We start from the raw sequence: 24030 nt of genomic DNA on the forward strand, positions 1-24030 counted from the left end.
AGAAACTGAGAAAAGTTACACCAGCTCGGCCCCAGCAAGGTCCTGTTTGGTTCAGATGTCTCAAAATACCAGCAAAGTGCAATCCCCACATTATAGCAACCTGGTTAAAAAAGAGCAACCTATTTTGCTTAAGCCATCTCTTTGGAACTATTACTATAACCTAGGAAGCATACTCAAAGAGTATTTTTCTACCAAAATTGTCTTACACCTGCTTTAAATCAGTCTAAAATATAGAGGTAGCTTTTGGAGATCAAAATCAAAAGACAAATAATTTGCGCCCCACCTCGCTTTGAGACAGGGTTTCACCAAGTAATCCAGACTAGCCTCAAGGTCCTGGTAATCCTCCTGCCTCAGACTCTCATGTTCTGGGACTAAAAGAGTGCACCACCACTCCTAGCCACTTCCTCCTTTTCTGCATGAGTAAAATACCCACAGTTTATAAAGAGATGCACAGTCTGAAGTGTGCCCCTGGTGCCACTAAGTTTCCATGCAGAGAACTGCAGAAGAAAAAAAGAGTCTATGTGGGCAAAATGATGTTAAAACAGAAAATGTTGACAAATATGAATGTGAAAAGTTAAAAGTCTTTTCTTAACAACAAACATTAACTTTTTGTAACCATATATGTTTCCAACTTCTACCTCCAAGGATTAAGTGATTTATAGAATGGTACCCTGAAGGGGCAGATGTGTGTCATCAATAGTCCTTTACATGTTGCACACAGATGTAAACATCAGTGATAACAACGGATTCTTTTCACTCTTTTACACAATACCAGGTTAAAGACAAATTTTAAAACTGAAACATTAAGTATTTGACATCAGTTAAAAAAAAAGAGTGAGGAAAAATACTTAAAATTAGGGCAGTGGTTTTGATGACAGATGAAAATCTACAACACTGAGAAAGGCAATGGGCTCAGACCATCAGGCTTCCTTCTCATACCCTTTAGAATAAGGAAAGACAAAAATGTCAGGAGAGGGGCTGGAGATGGCTCAGCAGTTAAGTACACTTAATGTTCTTGTAAAGATTCACTTCCTAGCACCCACATGGCAGCTCACAATCATCTGACTTCAGTTCAAAGGGATCAGATGTCCTCTTCAGACACCCTCAGGCACCAGGCACGCACACACATATATGCAGACAGAACACTCACACACATAAACACACAAAAACATGTACATGTGAAAAATGTCAGCAGAGAGTAAAGTGGAAGTTTCCTTTGCAATTAGCTTTTGGTCACACAGATGCTGAAAGCACTCAGTGGACTTGTCTTTTTGAAAATAAATTTTGACTTCAGGACAACCAAAATTTGCTAAACACATAACACACACACACACACACACACACACACACACACACACACACACACACACACCATTCCCATTTAACTGCTCTGAAGGACTTCTATAGAGATGCCTATAAGCAGGTGAGTCAGGACAGTGACAAATCCTACATAAACTAAAACAATGAAGGGTTTCTGTGGCCAAAGGGCTGAGGAAAGATGGTGTCTTAGTACTTAGCTACTACGACAAAGCACCATGACCAAGGCAACTTATAAGAGAAAGTGTTCATTTTAGGGGCCCAGTGATACACCTCCTCCAACAAGGCCAAACCTCCTAATTCTTCCCAAAACAGTTCCATCAATGAGCCAAACATTCAAATATCTGAGCCTATGTGAGCCATTCTCACTAAAAACACCACATTCCGTAGCCTGGCCCCCAGAGGCCTGTACAAATATCATAATGCAAAATATAGTCAATACAACTTCAAAAGTCCTCATAGTCATTTACAGCCTCAACACTTCTTAAAAGTCCAAAGTCTCTTTGGAGACTCAAGCCAATCTCTTAACTGTAGCCCCCTGTAAAATCAAAAAACAAATTACATAGTTCCAAAACACAATGGCACAGAATATAGATTACCATCCCAAACGGGAGGAATCAGGGCATAGGGAGAAAATACTGAGCCAAAGTAAGACAAAAACTAGCCAGGGAAACTCCGAATCCTGTAATTCCATGTCTGATGTCTTGAGTGTTAGATGGCCCTGCCCCTCCAGCTTTGTGGACTAAACCACACTTCTTTCTCTTGGGCTGGCTTCACACCCTGTTTGAAGCTCTCCTCAGTAGACATCCCAGGGCTCTAGCATCTTCAACATCTTGGGATCTCCAACACAATCCAAGCTTCTTTCATAGCTTCAAGAAATGACCTCTCTGGGCCTCCAAGCAGGGACTCCCCTGCCACACACCTGGCCTCAGCAGCTCTCCTGACTCACAGTTGCAGAAGCTTCTCTGTTGGCAACTTCTAGGAGCAAGCCTTTCCTTTTTACAAGTTAGAAGCTTAGCTACAAGGAGTCTTGCCCTGAAGTCAGCCCTCCCTTTATTCCATTTCAGACCAGGCTTTTCTTCACTCTTCTCATCTCTTCTAGCACAACTTTGGACTCTGTAAATTTCATGGTGCCATTTTCTCCTCAAACTACATTTCGCATTCCTTTTTGCTCAACTTGCTCTTTTCCATTGTAAACCTACATAATAGTGATTACTAATAACCATGTGACAGAGTCCATAGTAGGCTGTCTTGAAATCTCCTCCACCAAGGAAATTAACCCAATACTTTTAATTTAGCCTCAGTCAGTCTCTTAGGACAGGGACAGACTATCACAAGAATATTCTCTAGCCCAGTTGCTAATATCGTTCTCCTCTGAAACATCCTGAGCTAGGCTTGCGTAGTCCACACTGCTGTTAGCACTATTGTCTTCCCAGCCCATTAAGACCCATTTACAGTGTTCAATCACTTTTCCCCAAAAGTCCTAAAGTCTTCCACATTCCTCCAAAATGAGTAGGGTCAGGCATGTCTCAGCAATAACCCACTCCCTGCTACCAAATTCTGTCTTGGTGACTTTTCTATTGCTGTGATAAGACCCATGATGACCAAGGCAATTTATAAAAGAAAGCCATTTGCCAGGCAGTAGTGACACAAACCTTTAACCCTAAAACTTTGGAGGCAGAGGCAGGCAGATCTCTGAGTTTGAGGCCAACCTGGTCTACATAGTGAGTTCCAAGACAACCAGGGCTACACAGAGAAACCCTGTCTCAAAAAACAAAAAAACAAAAAACAAAAGCAAAAAAAAAAAAAAAAAAAGAAGAAAGAAAGAAAACAAAAAAAGAAAGAAATCATTTAATTTAGAAGTTTCAGAGGGTTAGGGTCCATGTCTTAGGGTTTTTATCACTATGAAGAGACACCATGACCACAGTAACTCTTATAAAGAAAACATGTAATTGAGGTGGCGGCTTTTGAGGTCCAGTCCATTATCATCATGTCGGGCAGCATGGTGGTGTGTAGGCAGAGGTGGTGCTAGATCTGAAAGAACTACATCTTTCAGGCAACAGAAGTCAACTGACACATTGGGCGGTATCCTGGGCATAGGAAATCTCAAAGCCCTCCCCCACAGTGACACACTTCCTCCAACAAGGCCACACCCACTCCAACAAAGCCACACCTCCTAATAGTGCCACTCCCTATTAGATTATGGGGACCAATCACATTCAAACTACCACAGTTCCTGATGACAGAGCAAAGGCATGGTGACAGGAACAGCTGAGAGCTTACCTCTTGACTCATAACCACAAGACAGAGAGAGCACACTAGCACACTGGGAATGCCACAAGTCTTCTGAAATCTCAAATCCCACCCCCAGTCATACTACACCTCTAACAAGGCCACACTGTCTAATCCTTCTCAAACAGTTCCACCAACTAGTGATCAGGTATTCAAATACATGAGCCTTTGGAGGACATTCTCCTTCAAACCACCACAAATGGTAAGAAAGTGCTCTAAGAGACCTATGATTATAATGATGGCAACCTCACGATAGTGGGGGTGAGGTGGCACTGGCACCAACTACCAGGACAGAGACAAGCATTGTCCAAGGTTCAGGCAGGCAGGGACTGTCCTGAACTCCCTGCCTCATCACTGGCCTGGTACAAACCACAGCACCTTAAGCAATAAATGATGAAATTCCTGACAAAGGATGACCTGGTAGGGTGGAACTTCACCCACTTCTGCCAACTAGAGCTCTACAGGTGTGGCCTGTCCCAACATCCTGTCAGGCACAGCAGCAAAAGGCCTAAATTAGATGATCTCAGACTTTCCTACTACCCTAGTAATTACTAGGGAACAAGCACTCCCCTACCTGTCAATTCCAGCAAAATGGCCAAGGTGTATATGACTGACTACAGAGCCATGGTGCATGAACTGCAAGGATGCACTAGAGTCCTGGAAGAGACAAGCAGTACCACAGAAGGCATCACATATCCTGAACATTGCAACAGAGGTTTGCAGACCAAATGAGCAAAGTTAGTGAGATGAGTCTATCTGAAATATGTCTGGCTATTTTTGAGGGCAAAGATTTTAAAACTGGTATCAAGCTGGAGATGTGATTCTGTTAGAAGAACATTTGCCTACCATGCATGAGGTCTTGGGTTCAATCCCAAATACAAAACAAAACAAAAACTAACTTTGGTGGTGGTGCATGCCTTTAGTCCTAGCACTTGGGAGGCAGAGGCAGGCGGATCTCTATGAGATCCAGGACAGCCAGGGCTACACAGAGGGACCCTGTCTCAAACAACAACAACAAAAACCTAACTTTGCACCAGTTAAGACAGCTGTTCAGCAGATAAATGTACTTGCTGCCAAGCCTTTTGACAATTCAATCCCCAGGACTCACAGGTTGAAAGAAGAGAACTGACTACCAAAAGATGTCCTCTGACTTCTACACAGGCACCCTGGCATGCCCCTTTCCCCTTCCTCTCCCATAAGTAAATGTAATTTTAAAACAAAAAATGAACTGTAGCAGGGTTGATAGTGAGACATGGATTTATTTGAAAGGCAGAGAAAAACAGTTTCAAATCTCTGAATTTTCAAAGATGAACATTTTCAATGCATATTCGAGTATTAAAAATTGAAAGTAAAACCCTTAGGGCTGGAAACAATAGGTACAATAGGTACAACAAAGTACAGGGACCTGAGTTCAATCCCCAGGACCCAAATAAAAAGGTCAAGACTGGAAGCCAGTTCCTATATTCTCAGCACTAGAGACACAGGTAGGAGGATCACTATGCTTTCCGGCTAGGTAGTCTAGCCTATACAGCAAACCCCAGGTGGCAGGGAGACTGTCTCCAAAACTAAGAGGGAGCTGGGGAAAGTGGCCACATGTTCATTGGGTAAGCATAAGTATCTGAGTTTGGATCCCCAGCACCCAGAGCCAACCACTCTAACTGAAACAATGGTTCTGTGAGAGACGCTGCTGTTTCAGGACATTTGATCGCACTGTGAACCCTGAGATTGTGTTAATTAAATAAAATCAACCTTGGGTCAAAAGGCAGCACCAGCAACTAGTTGACAGGAAGTAGCCATAGAGAGTTAGAGGGAGTCCACAAAACGTCTAGAGAAACACACAGGAAGTAGTGAGGAGGGACTTTGAGTTTGGAGGTCCTTTTTGGTTTGGGATGGCGGAAGGGAAGCTTTATGAGATGCCAGCTAAGAGGGAAGGTCAGATGGTTGCTCCTTTGCCTTTCTGAGCTACCAGGCTTTCACCTCAGCATCTGCCTCCTGAGTCTTCATTGGTAAAATCCCAAAATTGAGATTTAGATTAAAAACAACACTCTGCCTCAAAATATAATTTGGAAGCAATAAAGGAAGATACCCTCTGACTGCGCCATGCATGAACATGAGATTGCACACAAACACATACCACACACACACACACACACACACACACACACACACACACACACAGTAGGGCTGACAGATAACTTAGCAGGTAGAGATCTTGCCTCACAGGATGCTCATCCTGAGTTCAGATCCTGAAAATCCTTGGTGACAGATGGAAACCGGTGGATCCCTAGAGCTACTGGCAAGGTTGGCAAAGTTCTAGCCAGTGAGAGACCCTGCTTGAACATACGGTAAAAGGAACCTGAGGGACTGCACTGAAGTTTAAATGCACAGTGGGACAAACACATAATCACAGAGGATGATGCCCAAGGAATGAAACCTGAGGTTGACCTCTGACCTCCACATGAACACATACACATGAATGTACACATGCACGCACACACAGATACTGTACACTTGTAAACAGGTGCACATATACACACTGAAACACTAAATAAGAGCTTCTAAAATGATCTAAATTAACTTCTAGTAATTACCAATAAAAATATTACAGCTAAGAAAAGTGTGAATGAAAATTTAAAACACAAGTTGAGGAACTGGACCATATTCTATTGTCGGTGTAAACCAACAAAACCAAGGTACTCAAGGCAGACGGTCAGCAGGGGTTACTCTGGGAAGCCCCAGTGCCAACTGTTGCACTCTCCCCTGATGACTGACAACACATTCATCTAACCTCCCTTCTTATCCCCACATCCTTTCACCATCTCACAGAACTTTCCTACCGATCCTGTCAGTGTGTAGTCGAGAGTAAATGGACCTGCAGTCTTAGCCTTCTGGAGACTACGGCAGGAGGATCGCTGAGTTCAAGGCCCTGTCTCAAAAACAAAACAAAAGCAGAATAAAGAAAAGAAAATAGGCTAGGGTGTAGTGTGATGGAGGCTGTGAGCATGTCCTCTTCCAACTCCGGAAAGACTGAATATAAAGACAAGAAAGGCTTCTAAACCCAAGTAAACGGCAGTAAAATCTAAAATAAAATCCTTCTCTTCTAACTTTCAGGTACTTCTCTTCACATATGCAAAAAGGTTTTGTGAACTGGGCAAAGTTGATCCAACCTCCTGGAATTTTCCTGTAATCCAATAGCTCTCAGACTTGTGTTTGTGCCTAAGAGAATCATGAGTGTTCCTTTAAAAATCCCCCTTCCCCCCGGACTTTGACAAAAGCATCTACATTTAACAGACCTACAGAAGACACAGGAGACAGGAGTGTGGTCTGCAACTGACACACTTAAAAACAGCTGCTGCCCATCACTACCAAAAAAAGAAAGAAAAAGTGGGTGTGGTAGCTTATTCCTATAATCCTGGCACCTAGGCTACAGAGTCAGTCAGTCTCAGTCTCTCAGTCTCTCTCTCTCTCTCTCCCTCCCTCCCTCTCTTCCTCCATCTTGCTCTCCCCCTCCCCCCTCTTCCCCTTCTCACTCTTCCTCCCCCTCTCTCCCACCCCTACTTCTTTCTGTTCAGAAGTATGCTTTACAATACACTAACAATCACATTGTAGCAAAGTGAATTTTTGTAAACTGAATTCTATTTTCCACAAGCACTTATTAGAATATAGAAACCAAGTCATTCGTGCTGAGGGGTAGAACCACACACCCTTGTTTTCCATATTTCCACCTAAGTAAAGTCTTCCAAGTTAGGAATCCTTTAAAAAGAGTATTATTTTCCTAGTTTAACTGCTTTATTTATCAGAACTGTCAATAGTCTAAAAAATACTAGATGAGAACAACTTACTTTTGAAATCCTTAAAAACCACAAACTATCTCACTAGAAACGAGGACAGATTAATCAGATACAGTTTTAAAAAGATCTTCCTCTGGAAATCTTACTGCTATGTCTCAGCTGCAACAGTTGCTAACTAGCTACCACCATTGCTTCTAAAAAAATATCAACTAAGAGTAAGCCTTGTATCATCTGGAACCTTTGTACAAAAAAAGTCCCCATTTCTGCTAAATAATGCAGATTAAATACAAGGTAGGGCAAAACAACAGTGAGATTATATTTTTCAGTGAAGAAGGAACAGAAGTAACTGATTCCAGCAGCTGGATTCACTTGAAGGTATTTACAACAAAAAAGCATTTATGGTATGTGGCAACATAACGTGCCTGATCAGATGACATAATTAAAACTTAACTGGAAACTGCATATGCTGAATAACTTAGGAGAAATGTTCTTGTGGCTATCGGTAATATATCATTGTACCTTACTACTTTGAAAAACTGAATTATTTGCAAATCTGAGTTTTGACAAACTGAATTCTATTGAAATGATGTACCAAAGCCTGTTTTTGTAAAAGGAAACAATGTATCTTTTCAGTGCTTTTTCCCAACCCACTGTCATTGCAAAGCGTCTTAGCCACTGAAACAATAGTGTTACAGTAACTACATCCACAAAATAACACTTCCCATCCAATACTCAAAATTACGATTCTGATCAGTTACCTTCCAGTAACCAACTTTCTTCTGTCCTCTTTCGTCAGAACACACACTTTCAATCTTAACCAATACCAAATTAAGTTCACACATTATTCCAATGCAACGTCCCAAGGCCCTCCCGCCCCCCAAAATGCCCAACAATCCAGCAGGAATCAACACATGGACGGGGGCAATTCTAGAGAGGCTGGGGATGCTCTCACATCTTGTCCAAAATAAATAAACTTCCCAGGATCTTTTATTTACCGACTTGGGAAAAATTGGTTTGCAAACAACTGGCCAACTTGCCTCTCAAGTTGGCACGTCTGAGAGGCACCGTGCCTTGACCACGACCCCAGGACTGGCCCGGGAGCTCACGCCCATCGGCCCTGCCTGAGAGGAGACAATGGGAGCGGCGCGCGGGGCCGCGCTCCGGGAGCCCCGACTCGGCGGCCGGCCCGCCCCGCGTCCCTCTCCCCGGCCCCGCACGCGGCTCCGGGGCGCGGCCCACCCGCGGCGGGGAGCCGGGGACCGCACTCACCGAACAGGGTCAGGGCCATGGTGGGGCCGCGCCTCCCGGCGCTCCTCGCTCCCGCGGCGGCCGGCAGACGGCACCTCGGCGGGGCGGCGGCCCGGGGGGCGTGGCGCGGAGGCCGCGGGGGGCCGCGGCGAGGAAAAGTTGCGCGCGCGCTAGCGAGGGGCGCGCCCGGCCCGCGGCAGCCCGGCAACCCGCCGCGCGCCCGCACCTGTCGCCGCCATGGGCCCGCGGGGCGCGCGCGGGCGGGCGGGCGGGCGGACCCGAGGCGCGGCGGGCCGGGCGGAGCGACGGCGGCGGGCGCTCACGGCGCACCCCGCGACCTCGCGGACGCCATCTTGCCGGAGCGCGCCGCTCTCCCGCGGGCCCCTCGGGCGGCCGGGCGGCCGTTACCATGGCGACGGGGGGGGCGCGCGAGCGCGCGTCCCGCGGGGGCGCGCCCCGGCCGCGCCGAGCCGAGTGGAGGCTACGCCCCCCTCCCCCCCCCCCCGGGAGGCGGCGGCGGCGGCGGCGGCCCCGAGGTGGTGGTGGTGGCGGTGGCGGTTCCTGAAATCCCAGGCTTTTTCTTGAATGGGGTGAGAGCCGGGAGGAAGATGCTCGGGCTCGCGGGCAAGCGGGGTCGCCTGAGGACCGGGTTCGTCTGAGGATAGGGGCTCCTGCCGGCGCCCTCAGGGTTAACCGGCGAGCGGTCCCTGCCCGTGGATGGTGCCAGCCTTCCCTGGGGACCGAGGAGCCCCCTCGTGTTTTCAGATCAGTGTACCCGGAAACGGGTAATTGAAAAGCATCAGGAATTACCTAAAACTACTTGTTAAAAGGCAGGTGCTTAAACCCACTTTCTCCTTTTTCCATTATACCTTGTGGATGTTGTCTGGGAAAAAAAAAAAATCAGCGTTCCTTACTGCCTGGCACGTCTCTGCCACAAAAGATTTTTTCCCCTGAGCTTTTGGTATTTTATCTGATAATCACAGGCAACGTCTCTCGCTCTGATGTTTTCTCCCTGTCTTGTCTTCGCTTGAATTAGCGAGAGGCCTTGAGATTTTTTTTGAAAGGCTCAACTGTGATGTTTTCGTCGTTTTCACTTTATTTCTCTCGTTGCTACCTTTGTTCGGTTTCCTCCCCCTAGTTTCTGTTTAGGGTTTGATACCGTTTCGATGTATAATCGTGTTCGTTTTCTCTTAGCTCCCCATTTTCTCCTGCATGCACCTCACGTTTTACAAGCTCCTCGAGTTCCCTAGTGTCGGTTTCCTCTTTTTCTCTAATTTTCAACCAGTTATTGTGAGATTATATAAACAGCTTCTATTTAATATATCTCGGGGATCAAATCTTTATAGAATGGTAATTACTACCTCAAATAGAACTACAGCTAATCCATCATTATTTCACAGCATACTCAAGCATCAGATAGGGGAAGAAGAAAAAAACGGTTGGAAGGAGGAGCCAAGCCTTTTGTTTCAAGTCAGTTAACTCAGAAAGAAATATTAAAATAATTCAGCACGAATGGACAAATGTCTAAGAGTCTGATCTTATATAAAATAAAATTTCATTTGCCACTGGTATAAAATATTTCTTGAAATCTCTGGCGTTTTAAATTTTTATTGAGAATAAACTCGATTTGATTTTATCCATCCCCCCTTTTTCGAGAAAAAAATAATAAATCACACACAGCTCATCAAGATAAATGGAAACTCAAGAAGGCTTTGTGGGACAGATTTTATAACCATGTTAAGATCTCTGCTGATTTCTCTGCAACCAGATAAATCAGTATCTAGAGACCCCATTGTCTCAACCAGCGTCTTCCACTTTTTCAGTCTCCTGATTTCTTTGAGGTTCTAGCGGAAATATATCCTTCTTCCTAGAAAAGTGTTTTTACACCTAGAAAAGTGTTTTTACACATAAGCACACCAGTTGTTGTTGTTTTTTTGTGTTTTTTTTTTGCACAATTTCAGAAAGGTTTTTAATCTCAGAAGGGTTTTGCCTTTTATAATCTAAAGAATCTTTCACCTTATTTTGAACAGATTTAAAGAAGACAGAAAAATTGAAGACCTAATGGTTTAAGGATTTCCCCCAAATCTTACCTACTTAATGACAACTAACAAGAAAATCTTGGGTTTATGCTGTTCTCCCAGACAACCTCCTTCACCCACCCCAGTTCCCCACCAGTTTAGAGCATGTTTAGTTTGAATTAAAGAAAGACAAATCTGTTTACTATTAGAAGCAAAGAAGCAAGGTATCTACTTTGTCCACAGCAGTTTTACATGTTTGGGTCCTCTTCAAGTTCAGGAGGCTCCATCTTGCCCAGAGTCTTTATTCATACACACCTCTATTCAGAACTGTATGTCTATGGAGGCTAAGAAGAGAAAAGTGCCTTTTCTTTTGGGTCAGTTTAATGAAATTAAAGAGCATTAAGACTTTGGGTGTTACTGTCCAGTTTGCTGGGAGTTTTCTCTGCCCCTTGAGGAGTTACCCTGAGGATCAGTCAGAGGGAACTCAGTACCCTCGGCTCAGGCTCAGATTCACCCGTTGTACAGCCAGGCTTTGGTTACTGGACCAACATTTCACTCTTTACTAACAGCAGCTAAACAGGGCTGAGTCCTAGTAGTAGTAACAGACCCAGCTGAGACTTCAGAGGAGAGTTTCCCATTGCCTTCCTCCTGTCTGTCCAAGACCTTAGTAGACCACACTCCACACAGACAGCTCTCTTTAGGAAACCGAAGCAACACAGGGTGAACACAGTGTTGCCCTCTTTCTTCTCAACATCTAGCTCTTGTGATGTTTTCCCACTGACTTCCGGATAGTTTGATGTCAACAAAAATGCTCTCCACACTCAATCCAAGTGTCCTCTCTTGTAAGTAACACTGGTGCTTTTAATATTACCCTAGCCATTGAGAAATGAGTGTGCGTCTTTGCTCACTTAACTGGAAATAAAGCAACAGCCTTCTACTTCAGATTCAATGTGAGGAAGGGCGTTAACTACCCAGAAGTGATTATTATGGGTGGTGGCTTTGGTCATTTATAAACCAGACAAAGAAAGACTTGACTTTTCTTTTTTTTTTTTTTTTTTTTTTTTTTTTTTTTTTTTTGGTTTTTCGAGACAGGGTTTCTCTGTGTAGCTTTGCGCCTCTCCTGGAACTCACTTGGTAGCCCAGGCTGGCCTCGAACTCACAGAGATCCACCTGGCTCTGCCTCCCGAGTGCTGGGATTAAAGGCGTGTGCCACCACCGCCCGGCTAAGACTTGACTTTTCAAAACACACATGGTTTCATTCACAAATTTAATTTTATGCTTAACAGGAAAGTAATTAGAAGAGCCAGATCTGTTTGTTCTGTTACTAATTAGTTGTTAGATTTTAAACAAACATTTTACTCTTTCTAGTCCTTATCTCTCTCACTCATAAAATGAAAGGATGAAATGGTGGGAGCAGATTAATTCTAACACCTTCCTTAGGTGTATCTGCTGCTCTGAGATCTTAAAGTCTTCAAGTGGATTATGGGTAAGCTGGAAGATGCTTGGATCTTTAGTATATTTAAGGTACTGTGAAGTTCATAAGTGTTCACTGTAATTAAGAGGCCACATTTCTGAGAGCACTGACACTCTTCTTTCATTCATTATGGGTTATACTAATAATTCCATTATTGCATAAAGGAATCTTTTTCAGGTTCAACAGCATTTAAAATTAAATGTATGTGGAAAACCTACTTTAAAATGACTAAAACAGTTTCTCATTTTTATCTAATTTTGTTGACTGAACAGAACTTAGACAATCCTTTGAACTATGTTTTTAACATGGTGAGCTAATGGCGTATCACAGTGTTTAGGTTTTCTGCTGCTCATTTACCGTCATTCCCACTGGTAAACATTGATTTGTTCCTGGGTTTTGAATGAAGCAGAAATTAATGAGGCAGCTTCTGTCTCACAATAACAAGTTAAAATTATAGTACTTTATCATGTCAGCACAGCTTGAAACACTGGAATACCAGCGGTATTAGCACAGTTCCCAAAGTAGTGCCAAAGTTTGCTGTTGAAGGAAAAAATGACACCGTTTGTTTTCGCTAATTCGACAGAAATTTTCCTGTTCCTCAGCACAGCAATTACAACGGTTTGGAAGTTCTTTATTTAAGTTTTAACAGTGTCCGACCATGTGTGACAGCTCTGTCCTGTGCTTATGTTACCAGCTGACAGCTTTGTTTCCATTGTGTGAATTAGTTTAAAGTGGTTTGGGTTTGCTGTTAGTAATATTTTCCTTAAACCCTTAGTGAGGATGAGGTTGCTCCTCCCTTTTTTAAAAAGATTTATTTATTTATTATGTATATAGAAGAGGGCAACAGATCTCATTACAGATGGTTGTGAGCCACCATGTGGGTGCTGGGAATTGAACTCAGGACCTCTGGAAGAGCAGTTGGTGCTCTTAACCTTTGAGCCAGCTCTCCAGCCCCTGCTCCCCCCTTTTTATCGAACGTATTCTGAATAAACACTCTGCCTGATATTTGTGGCATTTCATGACTTGGAAGTAGCATTTTGAAAGGACACAGCTTTAAACATACAAAAGTAATGAAGATGCACTTACTCGAACATAAGGATTTAGATCAGAAAACTAGAGGGGAAATGCATCACAAACTATAAAATTGGCCATTACACTTAAATAATTTAAATTAATGTTCAGAAGAATTGATTGTGTTCTATTGACCACCAGAGGGTGCCTAAATTATATCCACTGGAGTAATATTGTGCCTTAGAAATGGCATGAAACTCAATCTGAGAAAAATACATAAGAAACCATAAGAATCAAAGACGAGGCTTTCTATTCAATGCCTTACTCACATCAAAAGTATGCTAAAGGCCATCTGGCTTCTGATGGCATCTTACTGAGGAGATACTAAGGCCTTCCAAATTAAGCAAACCAACTAGCATTTGTGCAGCCCTGTGTTTAGGACGAGAGGAGCAACACAAAGGGGAATTCAATTCAAAAATCAGAATGGCCCAGGATAATAAGTTTCTTGTTAGTTACTCAGTAAGAAGAGATTTGGGTCAGTAGGTCCTAGAGTCTTGGAGCTTACTATACAACCTAGGTTAAAATGTTCTAAAAGCCACAGATCCTTTTAAAGAAATAATTGTGATTGGTTTTGTTTTGTTTTGTTTTCTTGTTTGAGACAGAGTTTCTCCGCGTAGCTCTGGCTGTCCTGGAACTCACGCTGTAACCAGGCTGGCCTCGAACTCACAGAGATCCTCCTGCCTTTGCCTCCTGAGTGCTGTACCACGACAGCCTGGCAACAGTTTGTTTTGATGTATCAAAGTGACCACTGGCTGGAGGAGGTGGGGGGGAAAGAAGGAAAGTCTATTTTTAATTTGGTTTTGAAGAAATGTTTTTAAAGGAATACTTACTTTCTTGTAAGTAGTGTAGCAGATCTCCTGGGACTTTTATATAGACTTACAATTCACTATATTTTCAAATACATGTTAGATAAAAGCACAATGATTCGGCTGCCAGTAAGTTTTTGTTCTATACTACAATCATATTACAGTCTGTTAAGCCAGCATTGCTATCCAAGTGTATTTTTCTGAGGTTACCAGGCATATCTAATGCACAGTGTGGCTAAATGTCTATTTAACTTGGGCAGTTGGATTTCTGCCAGGTTTGCTCAAGAGTGTATAAGCGGATTTGGCTACAAATCAAATCTCTCTAACATGGCCATGGTTTTTCTGGCTAATGTGGCTGTCCACAGTAAGGGTGACTTATTCAAGGTGATTACATTGGGAATTATAAATCAGCAAAATGCCTATGATCTCTGGGTGAAAATTAAATATCTAGTCAGTAGCAGCTGAAAGGGATGTAGTTAATTTCTGTAATTGAAATCACAGTCTGGTTCTGTTCCTGTGATGGAGTTTTCATAAAGCTCCCTTGTATCTAGTTGTCTAGGACTTTCCCAGACATTTGTGACAATGAACAAATTTAGATTCATACATCCACCTTTCATCCATTCAACAAATGTATTATTAACATACGAGGCCTCATGCACGATTCAGGCAAAAGAACCTAAAAGCTTATTCAGTTCTTAGAAGGCTTCATGAAGGAGCAAGCTGTGCCTTGAGGGATGAGGAATTAAGCAAACAGTCGAAAGGGAGACTTAGAGTTTAAATTGGAGGAAATGGAGAACTGTGAGGAAATCATGGGCAAAGCAGGCAGGACATGGCTGTGCCTAGGAACTCTAGAGGGAGCAGCGGGGAAGATGTAGATGAGACTACTGAGCTGGTGAGTCTTAGCATAGTTTCATGAACTCTGCCAGCCTTCTACAAACACGACAGCTAGGAATTTGAGTTCATCATATAAATTCTACTTTGAAATTTTTCTTATTGCCCCGTTTGTATGTATATGTTGCTGGAGTCTTGCCCTGGCCTGGTGTCTCCCTGCCATTGACTTGGATTGGGTTGTGTGCTGATCCATAAATCCCCACTGTGGTAGAGGCAGAGAGTGAATACATGCCAGCCACAGGTTCAAGTGCTCAGACAGCATGGCCGAGGTGAGCCAGGAAACTGCTGGGGAGAGAGCAGGGATGGACCGTGACCACACCTTCTGGGTTATTCTTAGGATTAAACGAAGCCAGAATGGACATTAAACAAATGTGTTCCATCTTCCCTCGCAGACATTTGCTCCCCTGCTCAACAGTTAAGGTAACATCATTATAACAAGCCTACTAGAAGTAACAATTGAGCTGCGTTGTTTGATAAGTCCTGTCTGTCTACAATGCGATGCCAACCAGACTGGTGGATCCTTTTCATTAAACTGGCCATTTGTTCCACCCTGTTTTTCATTTTCAAAGTAATTTCAGTCTCTTCTGAAGATTTAATTGATTCAGCATCAGGGAGATTGCTTCCTCTGTGCCTTAGGATCTCCGGTTGGATATACGGACTGGAGTTCTTCATAAGACAGGCAAGTGGTAAGTATGCCAGTAATCAGCTTCTAATGCCAGCTTTCGCCAGTGAACAGATTCCGGTGTACCATAGCCTATCTCTGCAGAAAGTTACACCTAGCAAAAGTATTTTGTAAAGATCAGATTTTGCCAGGGGTGATGGCGCACGCTTTTAATTCCAGCATTAGTGAGGCAGAGGTAGATGGATCTCTGTGAGTTCAAGGCCACCCTGGTCTGTACAGCAAGACCCTGCCTCAAAAAAACAAATAATCATAGGTTTCATTGATATTTTATATTCTAAGTATCCAATTTATACCACACATCATATATACACCTTAAAAACTCCTTTCTCTCCCCCCCCCACCACAACCTACAGTTGACCTAGAGCAAAGCACTCTTAACCCCACAGTCCCCTCACATCTCAGTCCCCTTAGCTTTCCTGCCACATCCCATACCCCTAGTATTATACAGCTTGGTCTCTGTTTTCTGTTTGCTTTCCTTACCCTTCAATTATTGCTGAGTCCTTCACTGCATACAGGACATAGGAATTGGCCCAGAAAGCAAGAATCTTCCTGTGTTCCCTGCCCTTGGTTCTGGTCTCTATGCTCACAAAGCTGTTGTATACCACCCCAACAGCTGTGAAATACATTTTTTAATTAGAGACTGAACTGGTAAGAAAGCTGACAGGTGAAAAGAATTCAAAAATTTGAAAAGAGAAGAATATAAGGGCGAGTGTTTGCTTAGTGCGTTTTTGGACCCTGCGTTTGAGCTCCAGTCCCACAAAACAGTTTCTAGGGATGGTCAACCTGCATCTCTTGCCTTCAGACCTCTCTGCAAAACAGTGACTGGTGGGAAACAGCTGGCCCAGCTGTGCAGACAGGGAGAGAAGCATGGAAAGGGGTCGTTTGAGTCTGCCTGTCGTTAGATCATCAGTGCCACCAAGACCGTCGGAAATTAAGCTGATAAGTCCTTCAGCAGATGAATGACAGGATAAAGTTCATTTTGCCGAGAAGCATGACTTTAAACTTCCATCCTTAGGTGGAGCAGTTTCCTACCCATTACTGTCTAGTCATGAGGGACTTCACTGAGGCCCCTTCCTTTCTCACCTTGGCTCCCAGCCTGATTGCTAGGCTGTAAGAATATTTAAGGGCTTGATGCCACGTGAGCTGTGAGGGGAAGGTGGCCGTCCCAGGGAATGGCTTCCTGTGTTTCTCCTGAGGAACAATGGAAACTGGAGGAAGATGACCTCCAACCTACGACAGGATGACATAATGTGCTCTTCCCGACCAGAAGCTTTCCATGTCTGTCACTCAGCTTGGCAGTGGTTCTGTCCACCATCCTTTTCTGTCCTCTGCATTATGTCACACGTTTCCCCGCACATTCAAGCTGGGTTTCCTTTTGTCTAAAAAGTTTTTTGTTTTTTTTTTTAATGCAACTATAGTGAGAAATATTTTTATTCCACTGATTCCATTACCTAATGGAGTTGTTTAACTCAGTCCTTCGGCTTATCTTTTAGTACAGGACAGTCTCTTGTAGGGAAGTGCTGGTGTTTGCTTGTCCTAGTGACCAGGTGTCCCTTAGTGAGAGACTTAGGCTTAGGAGTCTTTCTCATTCAGCGTGGCGGCACTCCGGGGCTTTAACACCCACCCTCTGTCTCTGTTAACTGAGAGTTAGAGTTTCTGTAATTGAAAATATTTCCTATCAGGGCTGGAGAGATGACTCAGCGGTTAGGAGCACTAGCTGCTCTTCCAGAGTTCTTGAGTTCAATTCCCAGCACCCAGCAACCGTATGGTGGCTCACCACCATCTATAGTGGAGTCTGATGCCCCCTTCTGTCATGCAGGCATTCATGCAGATAGAGCAATCATCTACGTAAAATAAATAAAATCTTTTAACAATATTTCCTATCAGTTCTTTGAGCTCCCTATTGCTTTCAGGCCTGGGCATCCTGTGGCAGTTTAAGGAATGCAGCCGTTCAGATGGTTGTTTACAGTAAGGTGAGCAGATAGATGACTGTCTTAGGGTTTCTATTGCTGCAACTAAACACCAAGACCAAAAAGCAGGTTGGGAGGCTGACACTTCAGCATTGCTATTCACCACTGAAGGAAGTCAGGACCGGAACTCAGACATGGTAGGATCCTGGAGGCAGGAGCTGATGCAGAGGCTATGGAGGGATGCTGCTTACTGGCTTGCTTCTCCTGGCTTGCTCAACCTGCTTTCTAATAGAACCCAGGACCACTAGCACAGGGGTGGCTCCACCCACCATGGGCTGGCCCTCTCCCACTGATCACTAATTGAGAAAATGTCTTACAGCCAGATCTCATGGAGGCCTTTCCTCAACTGAGGCTCTTTCCTATAAAATGGCTCAAGCTTGTCAGGGTGACACACAAAACCAGCCAGTACAGTGACAAACAGACATTGTTTAGCTGAGACCTCAACATCCATGTTATCTGAGATTCTCCAGGACGCTATCCCACCCTGAAGTAGTTCATCCTTATCTGGACTCCCAGAGAAGTCTTTAAATATGCATCTTACTGCAGTTTACATTGTATGTGTCTTATAATTATTTATGCAAATATATTTTTTATTTTCATTCTCTTCTTCCTTTCACCTGCTCCATCCTGGATCCTTAAGACTAAGCTTTTCTTACTGGTGAGCCTTTCTTTATATTCCCAGCTTATAAATATTCAGCAAGCAGCTGCTGAATGAACTGGTAAATACATTACCTAACATAAACATGAGCATCACACTGATTTGAAGCTGGCTACAAATGGACTGGATGTCGTAGCAGGAGGATGCTAGGATATGGCTAGCATTCTGCTCAACGGTTTGCATTGCCTTGCTCCAGCCAACACTTTTGATAAAAGCAAAACAGAGAGTTTTCTTTCAAGTTCAGCTTGCCGCATGGTTATGTGATAGAAGTCTAAGGTGCACCAGGATATGGAAGGGCTGCACCAGGAACTGCTGAGGGCTTGGCTTTCCCTGTCTAGTTTGTTTGTGGTTCAATGGGCCGAGCTTTGTAAAGTCAAGTCAGATTTTTTAAATTATTTATTTATTTTATGTGTATTGGTGTTTTGCCTGCATGTATGTCTGTGTGACGGTGTCAGTCTCCTAGAACTGAAGTTACCGACAGTTGTGAGCTGCCATGTGGGTGCTGGGTATTGAACCCAGGTCTTCTGGAAGAGCAGTCAGTGTTCTTAACCACTGAGCCATCTCTCCAGCCCCAGGAAAAGTATTTTGGGCAGGGGGAGCCAGTGTTCTGAAGGCTCTACTGTGTGTAAGGAGACAGGAAGGAGGAGGAGAGAGCAAATAGGAGAGGTGGAGGCTAGTGAGGCGATGCCAGTTGTCACCAAGTCCGGAGGACTCTGGTCTGCTCCAGGTGACATGGAGAGCCACTGGCAGGATTGCGGAGAGTGATATAGTCCTATATATGGTTCAATATATAGACAGGTTTAATACCCTGTCTAGGATATTAAATTAAAAGTGAGAGACGAGTAATGGAGTCTACCTATCTGCTTGACCAGAGAGGGTGTCACTGGTCATTTTTCACCTGGGTATTTTCTATATACGATATATAATACATATATAGATGTGTGCGTGTGTGCGTGTGTGTGTGTGTGTGTGTGTGTGTGTGTGTGTGTGTGAAAAGTAGCCTATTTAAGGTCTTTGTGGATTTTCCTATTACAATATTATTTGCCTTTTCTTTTTTTTTTTTTTTTTTTTTGGTTCTGGTGTCAAACTCAGAGAGTTTGGCTTGTGCGTTAAGCAACTTACTGACTAAGCCATCTTGGTAGCCCAACTAGTATTTATTTAAAGGGGTTTGTCTTTGCCCACTAAAGTAATTTGTAAGTAATTAGTTATATGGTAATTTGTTTATTTTGGTTTTGGTTTTTCCAGACAGGGTTTCTCTGTATAACTACCCTGGCTGTCCTGGATCTCACTCTGTAGACAAGGCTGGTCTCGAACTCACAGAGATCCACCTGCCTCTGCCTCTGGAGTGCTGGGATTAAAGGTGTGCGCCACCACCAGCTGGCTGATATATGGTAATTTTAAAAAGATGATCCAAGTACTTAGGCAAACATCCACAAGGACCTAGGTTCATCCCCAGAACCAAAATAAATAAATAAAACAAATTTAAAAAATGTTAAATTGGGTTAAGTAACCAAATTATACTAAATGCCAGTTGAGCCAGATAATTTCTAGTGCTTCTGTAACATAAAATTCTAAACTACTACTTTCCCATGTAGGAGTATATTGTGTTGTATGAAACATCAAATATTAAACTTCTCAGGGCATTTAAAATCCTTCAAAGTAGGGCTGAGTCAGGAAAATGCCTGTACACAAGCACAAGGCTCTGTGGTCAGACTCCAACCCTCTCTGTGGTCAGATCCCAGCCCCCTCTGTGGTCAGATCCCAGCCCCCTCTGTGGTCAGATCCCAACCCCCTCTGTGGTCAGATCCCAGCCTCCTCTGTGGTCAGATCCCAGCCCCCTCTGTGGTCAGATCCCAGCCCCCTTTGTGGTCAGATCCCAGCCCCCTCTGTGGTCAGATCCCAACCCCCTCTGTGGTCAGATCCCAACCCCCTCTGTGGTCAGATCCCAACCCCCTCTGTGGTCAGATCCCAACTCCCTCTGTGGTCAGATCCCAACCCTCAGTGGCATCTGCAGCCACAGTGCTGGAGCAGTGGAGTGGAGAGATGGGCAGACCATCAGTGCTGACCAATTGGTGAGCTCTAGGTTCAATAAGAGATCTGTTTCCAAAAGTAGCTAGCTGGAGAGATGGCAGTTAAAAGCATACTCTGCTCCTCCAGAGTATTTAATTCCAGTACCCAATGGTGACTCACAGTCATCTTAACTCCAGTTCTAGGAGATCCAATGCCTTCTTCTGCCTTCCAAGGGCACCAGGCATGGAAGTGGTGCACAGACATACAGGCAGGCAAGCACTCACCTGGAAAGAAATAAACTTTGAAAGCTAAGGTAGAAAGCAACTGAAGAGGAGATGTGATGTCAACTGGCCTCCATGTGTGTACCTGTGCGTGAGCATTCGTGCGAGATCAAACGGACAGAAGTAAACACCTCCAAAGGCTAAATTACAAAACTAAGAAAATGGTGGGGCCCAGCTCCATGGCAGGTCATGTGATTAGCATGTGTGAAGCCCTAGGCTCACTCTAGTTCCTCAACAGTCGGCAAATTAATGATGAAGAAAGCATATACAAGGTAAGTGGGCCCCCTACTGTAGTGTCATTTATAGTAGCTGGGACTATAGTGGGCCAGACTACATGATGAAGGAGGCGTATACAAGATAAGTGGGCAGATAACTGGCCCCCTGTAGTGTCATTTATAGTAGCTGGGACTACAGGGAGGACTGCTATGCCCAGTTTCTTTGCCAGGTCTTGAGTTGGTCCTTTGTAGAATGGGGGTTGTTTTGTTGTTTTTTATGTGTGTGTATGTTGTGTTGAGTTTTGTTGTTGTTGTTGTTTTTAGTGCTGGGAGAGAACCCAAAGGCTTCACACACATTGTACAGGTGGTCGGTGGTCTAGCCCGAGCTACATCCCTGCCCCTTAATTTCCCGAAAGGCAAGTTCTCCCTCATCTTTCACTGGCAAACCACATGTCACACCTCCTTGTCACACATTCTGTCCTACAGATCCTATTGTCTCTGAAGCACAATTTATTTCCCTTTGGGCATACAAACCAAACTAAACCCTTGTGGCTTGATCATATATCTGGCACTGAGAACTCAACTCACCCTGGGCCTAACCTTTTTCCCTCATCAGTGTTGGATGTTATATACCCACTGCCAAGTGTAAGGTCTGGGAGCCAGAAAATGCTGGACAAAGGCCAGTCTCTGTTTTCTGCACTGGGGATTGAATCCAGGGCTTCATGTATTCTAGGCAAGCACTGTACTACTGAGCTATAGCCCAGGCTGAAAGCCAACCTCTTCAAAAAAGACATCTTCATCAAATTTCTGTATGACAGAAAACTGGAAAGGTTGCATCCAGAGGCAGTGGCCAAGCACACTTCTTTAGGAGGCAGGCTACCTGGGTTTGAATCCCAGCTCTTCAGTGTAGCAGCTCTGTGACTGCAGGTGTGGTATTAGCTGCTGCTTCTTCTTCTTTTTTAAATTAATTTATGTGCATTGGTGTGAAAGTGTCAGATCCCCTGGAACTGGAGTTACAGACAGTTGTGAGCTGCCGTATGGGCACTGGGAATTGAACCCCGGTCCTCTGGAGAATAGCCAGTGCTTTTAACTGCTGAGCCATCTCTCCAGCCCCTGCCCCACCCTGTATTAGCTTCTTTAAATGCACTTTTTCAGTTTGTTTGATCAAATAGAAGCATCAAGAACCAGTCACTCCAGAAATCTTTTTATATAATTAGGAAATTTTTTTATGTAATTAGCAGTTATATAAAAATTATTGAACATTTTAGAGTCATAGAAATAAATATAACTCAAAAATATCACATATTTTGTAGTAACTTTTACACTGGGCTTGTGTGTGTTTGTGTATGTGAGAGAGGGAGACTCACTCTGTACTTGGCCTGGAATTTGAAATCCTCCTGCCTCAGACTCTCAGGTTCTGGGATTGCAGTGGTGTGCCACCACACCAGTTCAGTGTTACTCATTACCTCTATTACTTTTAAAGGTTAAATTGCCCTAGTGGTGAGTGCTGACTCTAAGCTTCCTCTCTACCCTGCTGCCCCATCCCCACCCCCAGAGATCACAAAGCAGCTCAGCAGTGCCCTTTCTCCAGCTGGTGAAGGACACAGTTTACAAACACTTGCTGATCCTTTTCAACTCACTGGGGCCTCAATACTGATTAATTCACTAGAAAGAAGCACTGAACAGGCAATATATTGATCCAATCCATACTTACGACTCTGTTGACCATTTTGCTAGCAATAAGGGAAGGGTTAAAGGATTCTAGACCAGACATTAGAAGACCAATTTTAAAAGTAACCAACACTCTCCCTCCCCGTCCCTGCACTCCCCAGCTCCATATTCTGGTCCACAACTTGGACAGAATACCCTGCTCCACCAGAGACCAAGGTACTAGGAACCCCAGGTAAGCACCAGCTAACATTCCTTAAAGCCACATCAAAACCAGAAACAAAAAGGGGGGACATAACAACAGGCACCGAGAAAATCCAAAGATCATTAGGTCATGCTTCAAAAACCTGTACTCCACAAAATTGGAAAATCTAAAAGAAATGGACAAATTTCTTGATAGATACCACTTACCAAAGTTAAATCAAGATCAGATAAACAATTTAAATAGACCTATAACCCCTAAGTCTCCTAATCAAAAAATGCCCAGGCAGACAATTTTAGCGCAAAATTCTACCAGACTTTCAAAGAGGACCTAATACCAATACTCCTTAAATTATTCCACAAAATAGAAACAGAAAGAACAAGAACATTGCCAAATTTATTTTATGAGGCCACAGTCACCCTGATACCCAAGCCACACAAAGACTCAACAAAGAGAATTACAGACCAATTTCCCTCCTGAACATAGATGCAAAAATACTCAATAAAATACTCTCAAACCCAATCCAAGAACACATCAAAAAGACCATCCACCATGATCAAGTAGGCTTCACCCCAGAGATACAGGGATGGTTCAACATACGAAAATCTGTCAATGTAACCCACCAGATAAATAAACTGAAAGAAAAAAACCACATGATCATCTCATTATATGCTGAAAAAGCCTTTGACAAAATCCAACAACCCTTCATGATAAAGGTCTTGGAATGATCAGGAATACAAGGAACATACCCAAACATAATAAAGACAATATATAGCAAGCTGATAGCCAACATCAAATTAAATCGAATGAAACTCAAAGCAATTTTTCTAAAATGAGGAACAAGACAAGGCTGTCTGCTCTCTCCATACCTATTCAATACAGTACTCGAAGTTCTAGCTAGAAAAATAAGACAGTTAAAGGAGATGAAGGGGATACAAATTGGAAAGGAAGAAGTCAAAGTATCTCTATTTGCAGAAGATATGATAGTATACATAAGTGACCCCAAATATTCTACCAGAGAACACCTTCAGCTAAATAGCTGGATACAAGATTAACTAAAAAAAAGAAAAAATCAGTAATACAATCAGTATATACAAATGGTAAGTGGGCTGAGAAAGAAATCAGGGAAACAACACCCTTCACAATAGGCACAAATAAAATATCTTGGTGTAACTCTAATCAAGCAAATGAAAGGCCTGTATCACAATAACTTCAAGTCTTTGAAGAAAGAAATTGGTGAATATATCAGAAGATGGAAATATCTCCCATGCTCATGGATTGGTAGGATTAACATAGTAAAAGTGGCCATCCTACCAAAAGCTATCTACAGATTCAATGAAATCCCCATCAAAATCCCAGCACAATTATTTACAGACCTTGAAAGGACAATACACAACTTCATATGGAACAACAAAAAACCCAGGATAGCTTAAACA

General features: G+C 43.5%; 1 protein-coding gene across 3 annotated transcripts in view; it reads right to left on the reverse strand.

The window, feature by feature from the left end:
• Chn1 (chimerin 1) overlaps positions 1-8774 on the reverse strand; it is a 153924-nt gene extending 145150 nt beyond the window's left edge. For all 3 annotated transcript variants that reach the window (XM_059260708.1, XM_059260707.1, XM_059260706.1), the window contains exon 1: positions 8670-8774. In XM_059260708.1, the coding sequence (XP_059116691.1) occupies positions 8670-8688 (19 nt within the window). In that variant the 5' untranslated portion in view covers positions 8689-8774. The remainder of the gene's footprint in view (positions 1-8669) is intronic.
• Positions 8775-24030: the final 15256 nt, after the last annotated feature.

The sequence above is a fragment of the Peromyscus eremicus genome, chromosome 4 (genome assembly GCF_949786415.1).
Source record: "Peromyscus eremicus chromosome 4, PerEre_H2_v1, whole genome shotgun sequence".
Classification (NCBI taxonomy): domain Eukaryota; kingdom Metazoa; phylum Chordata; class Mammalia; order Rodentia; family Cricetidae; genus Peromyscus; species Peromyscus eremicus.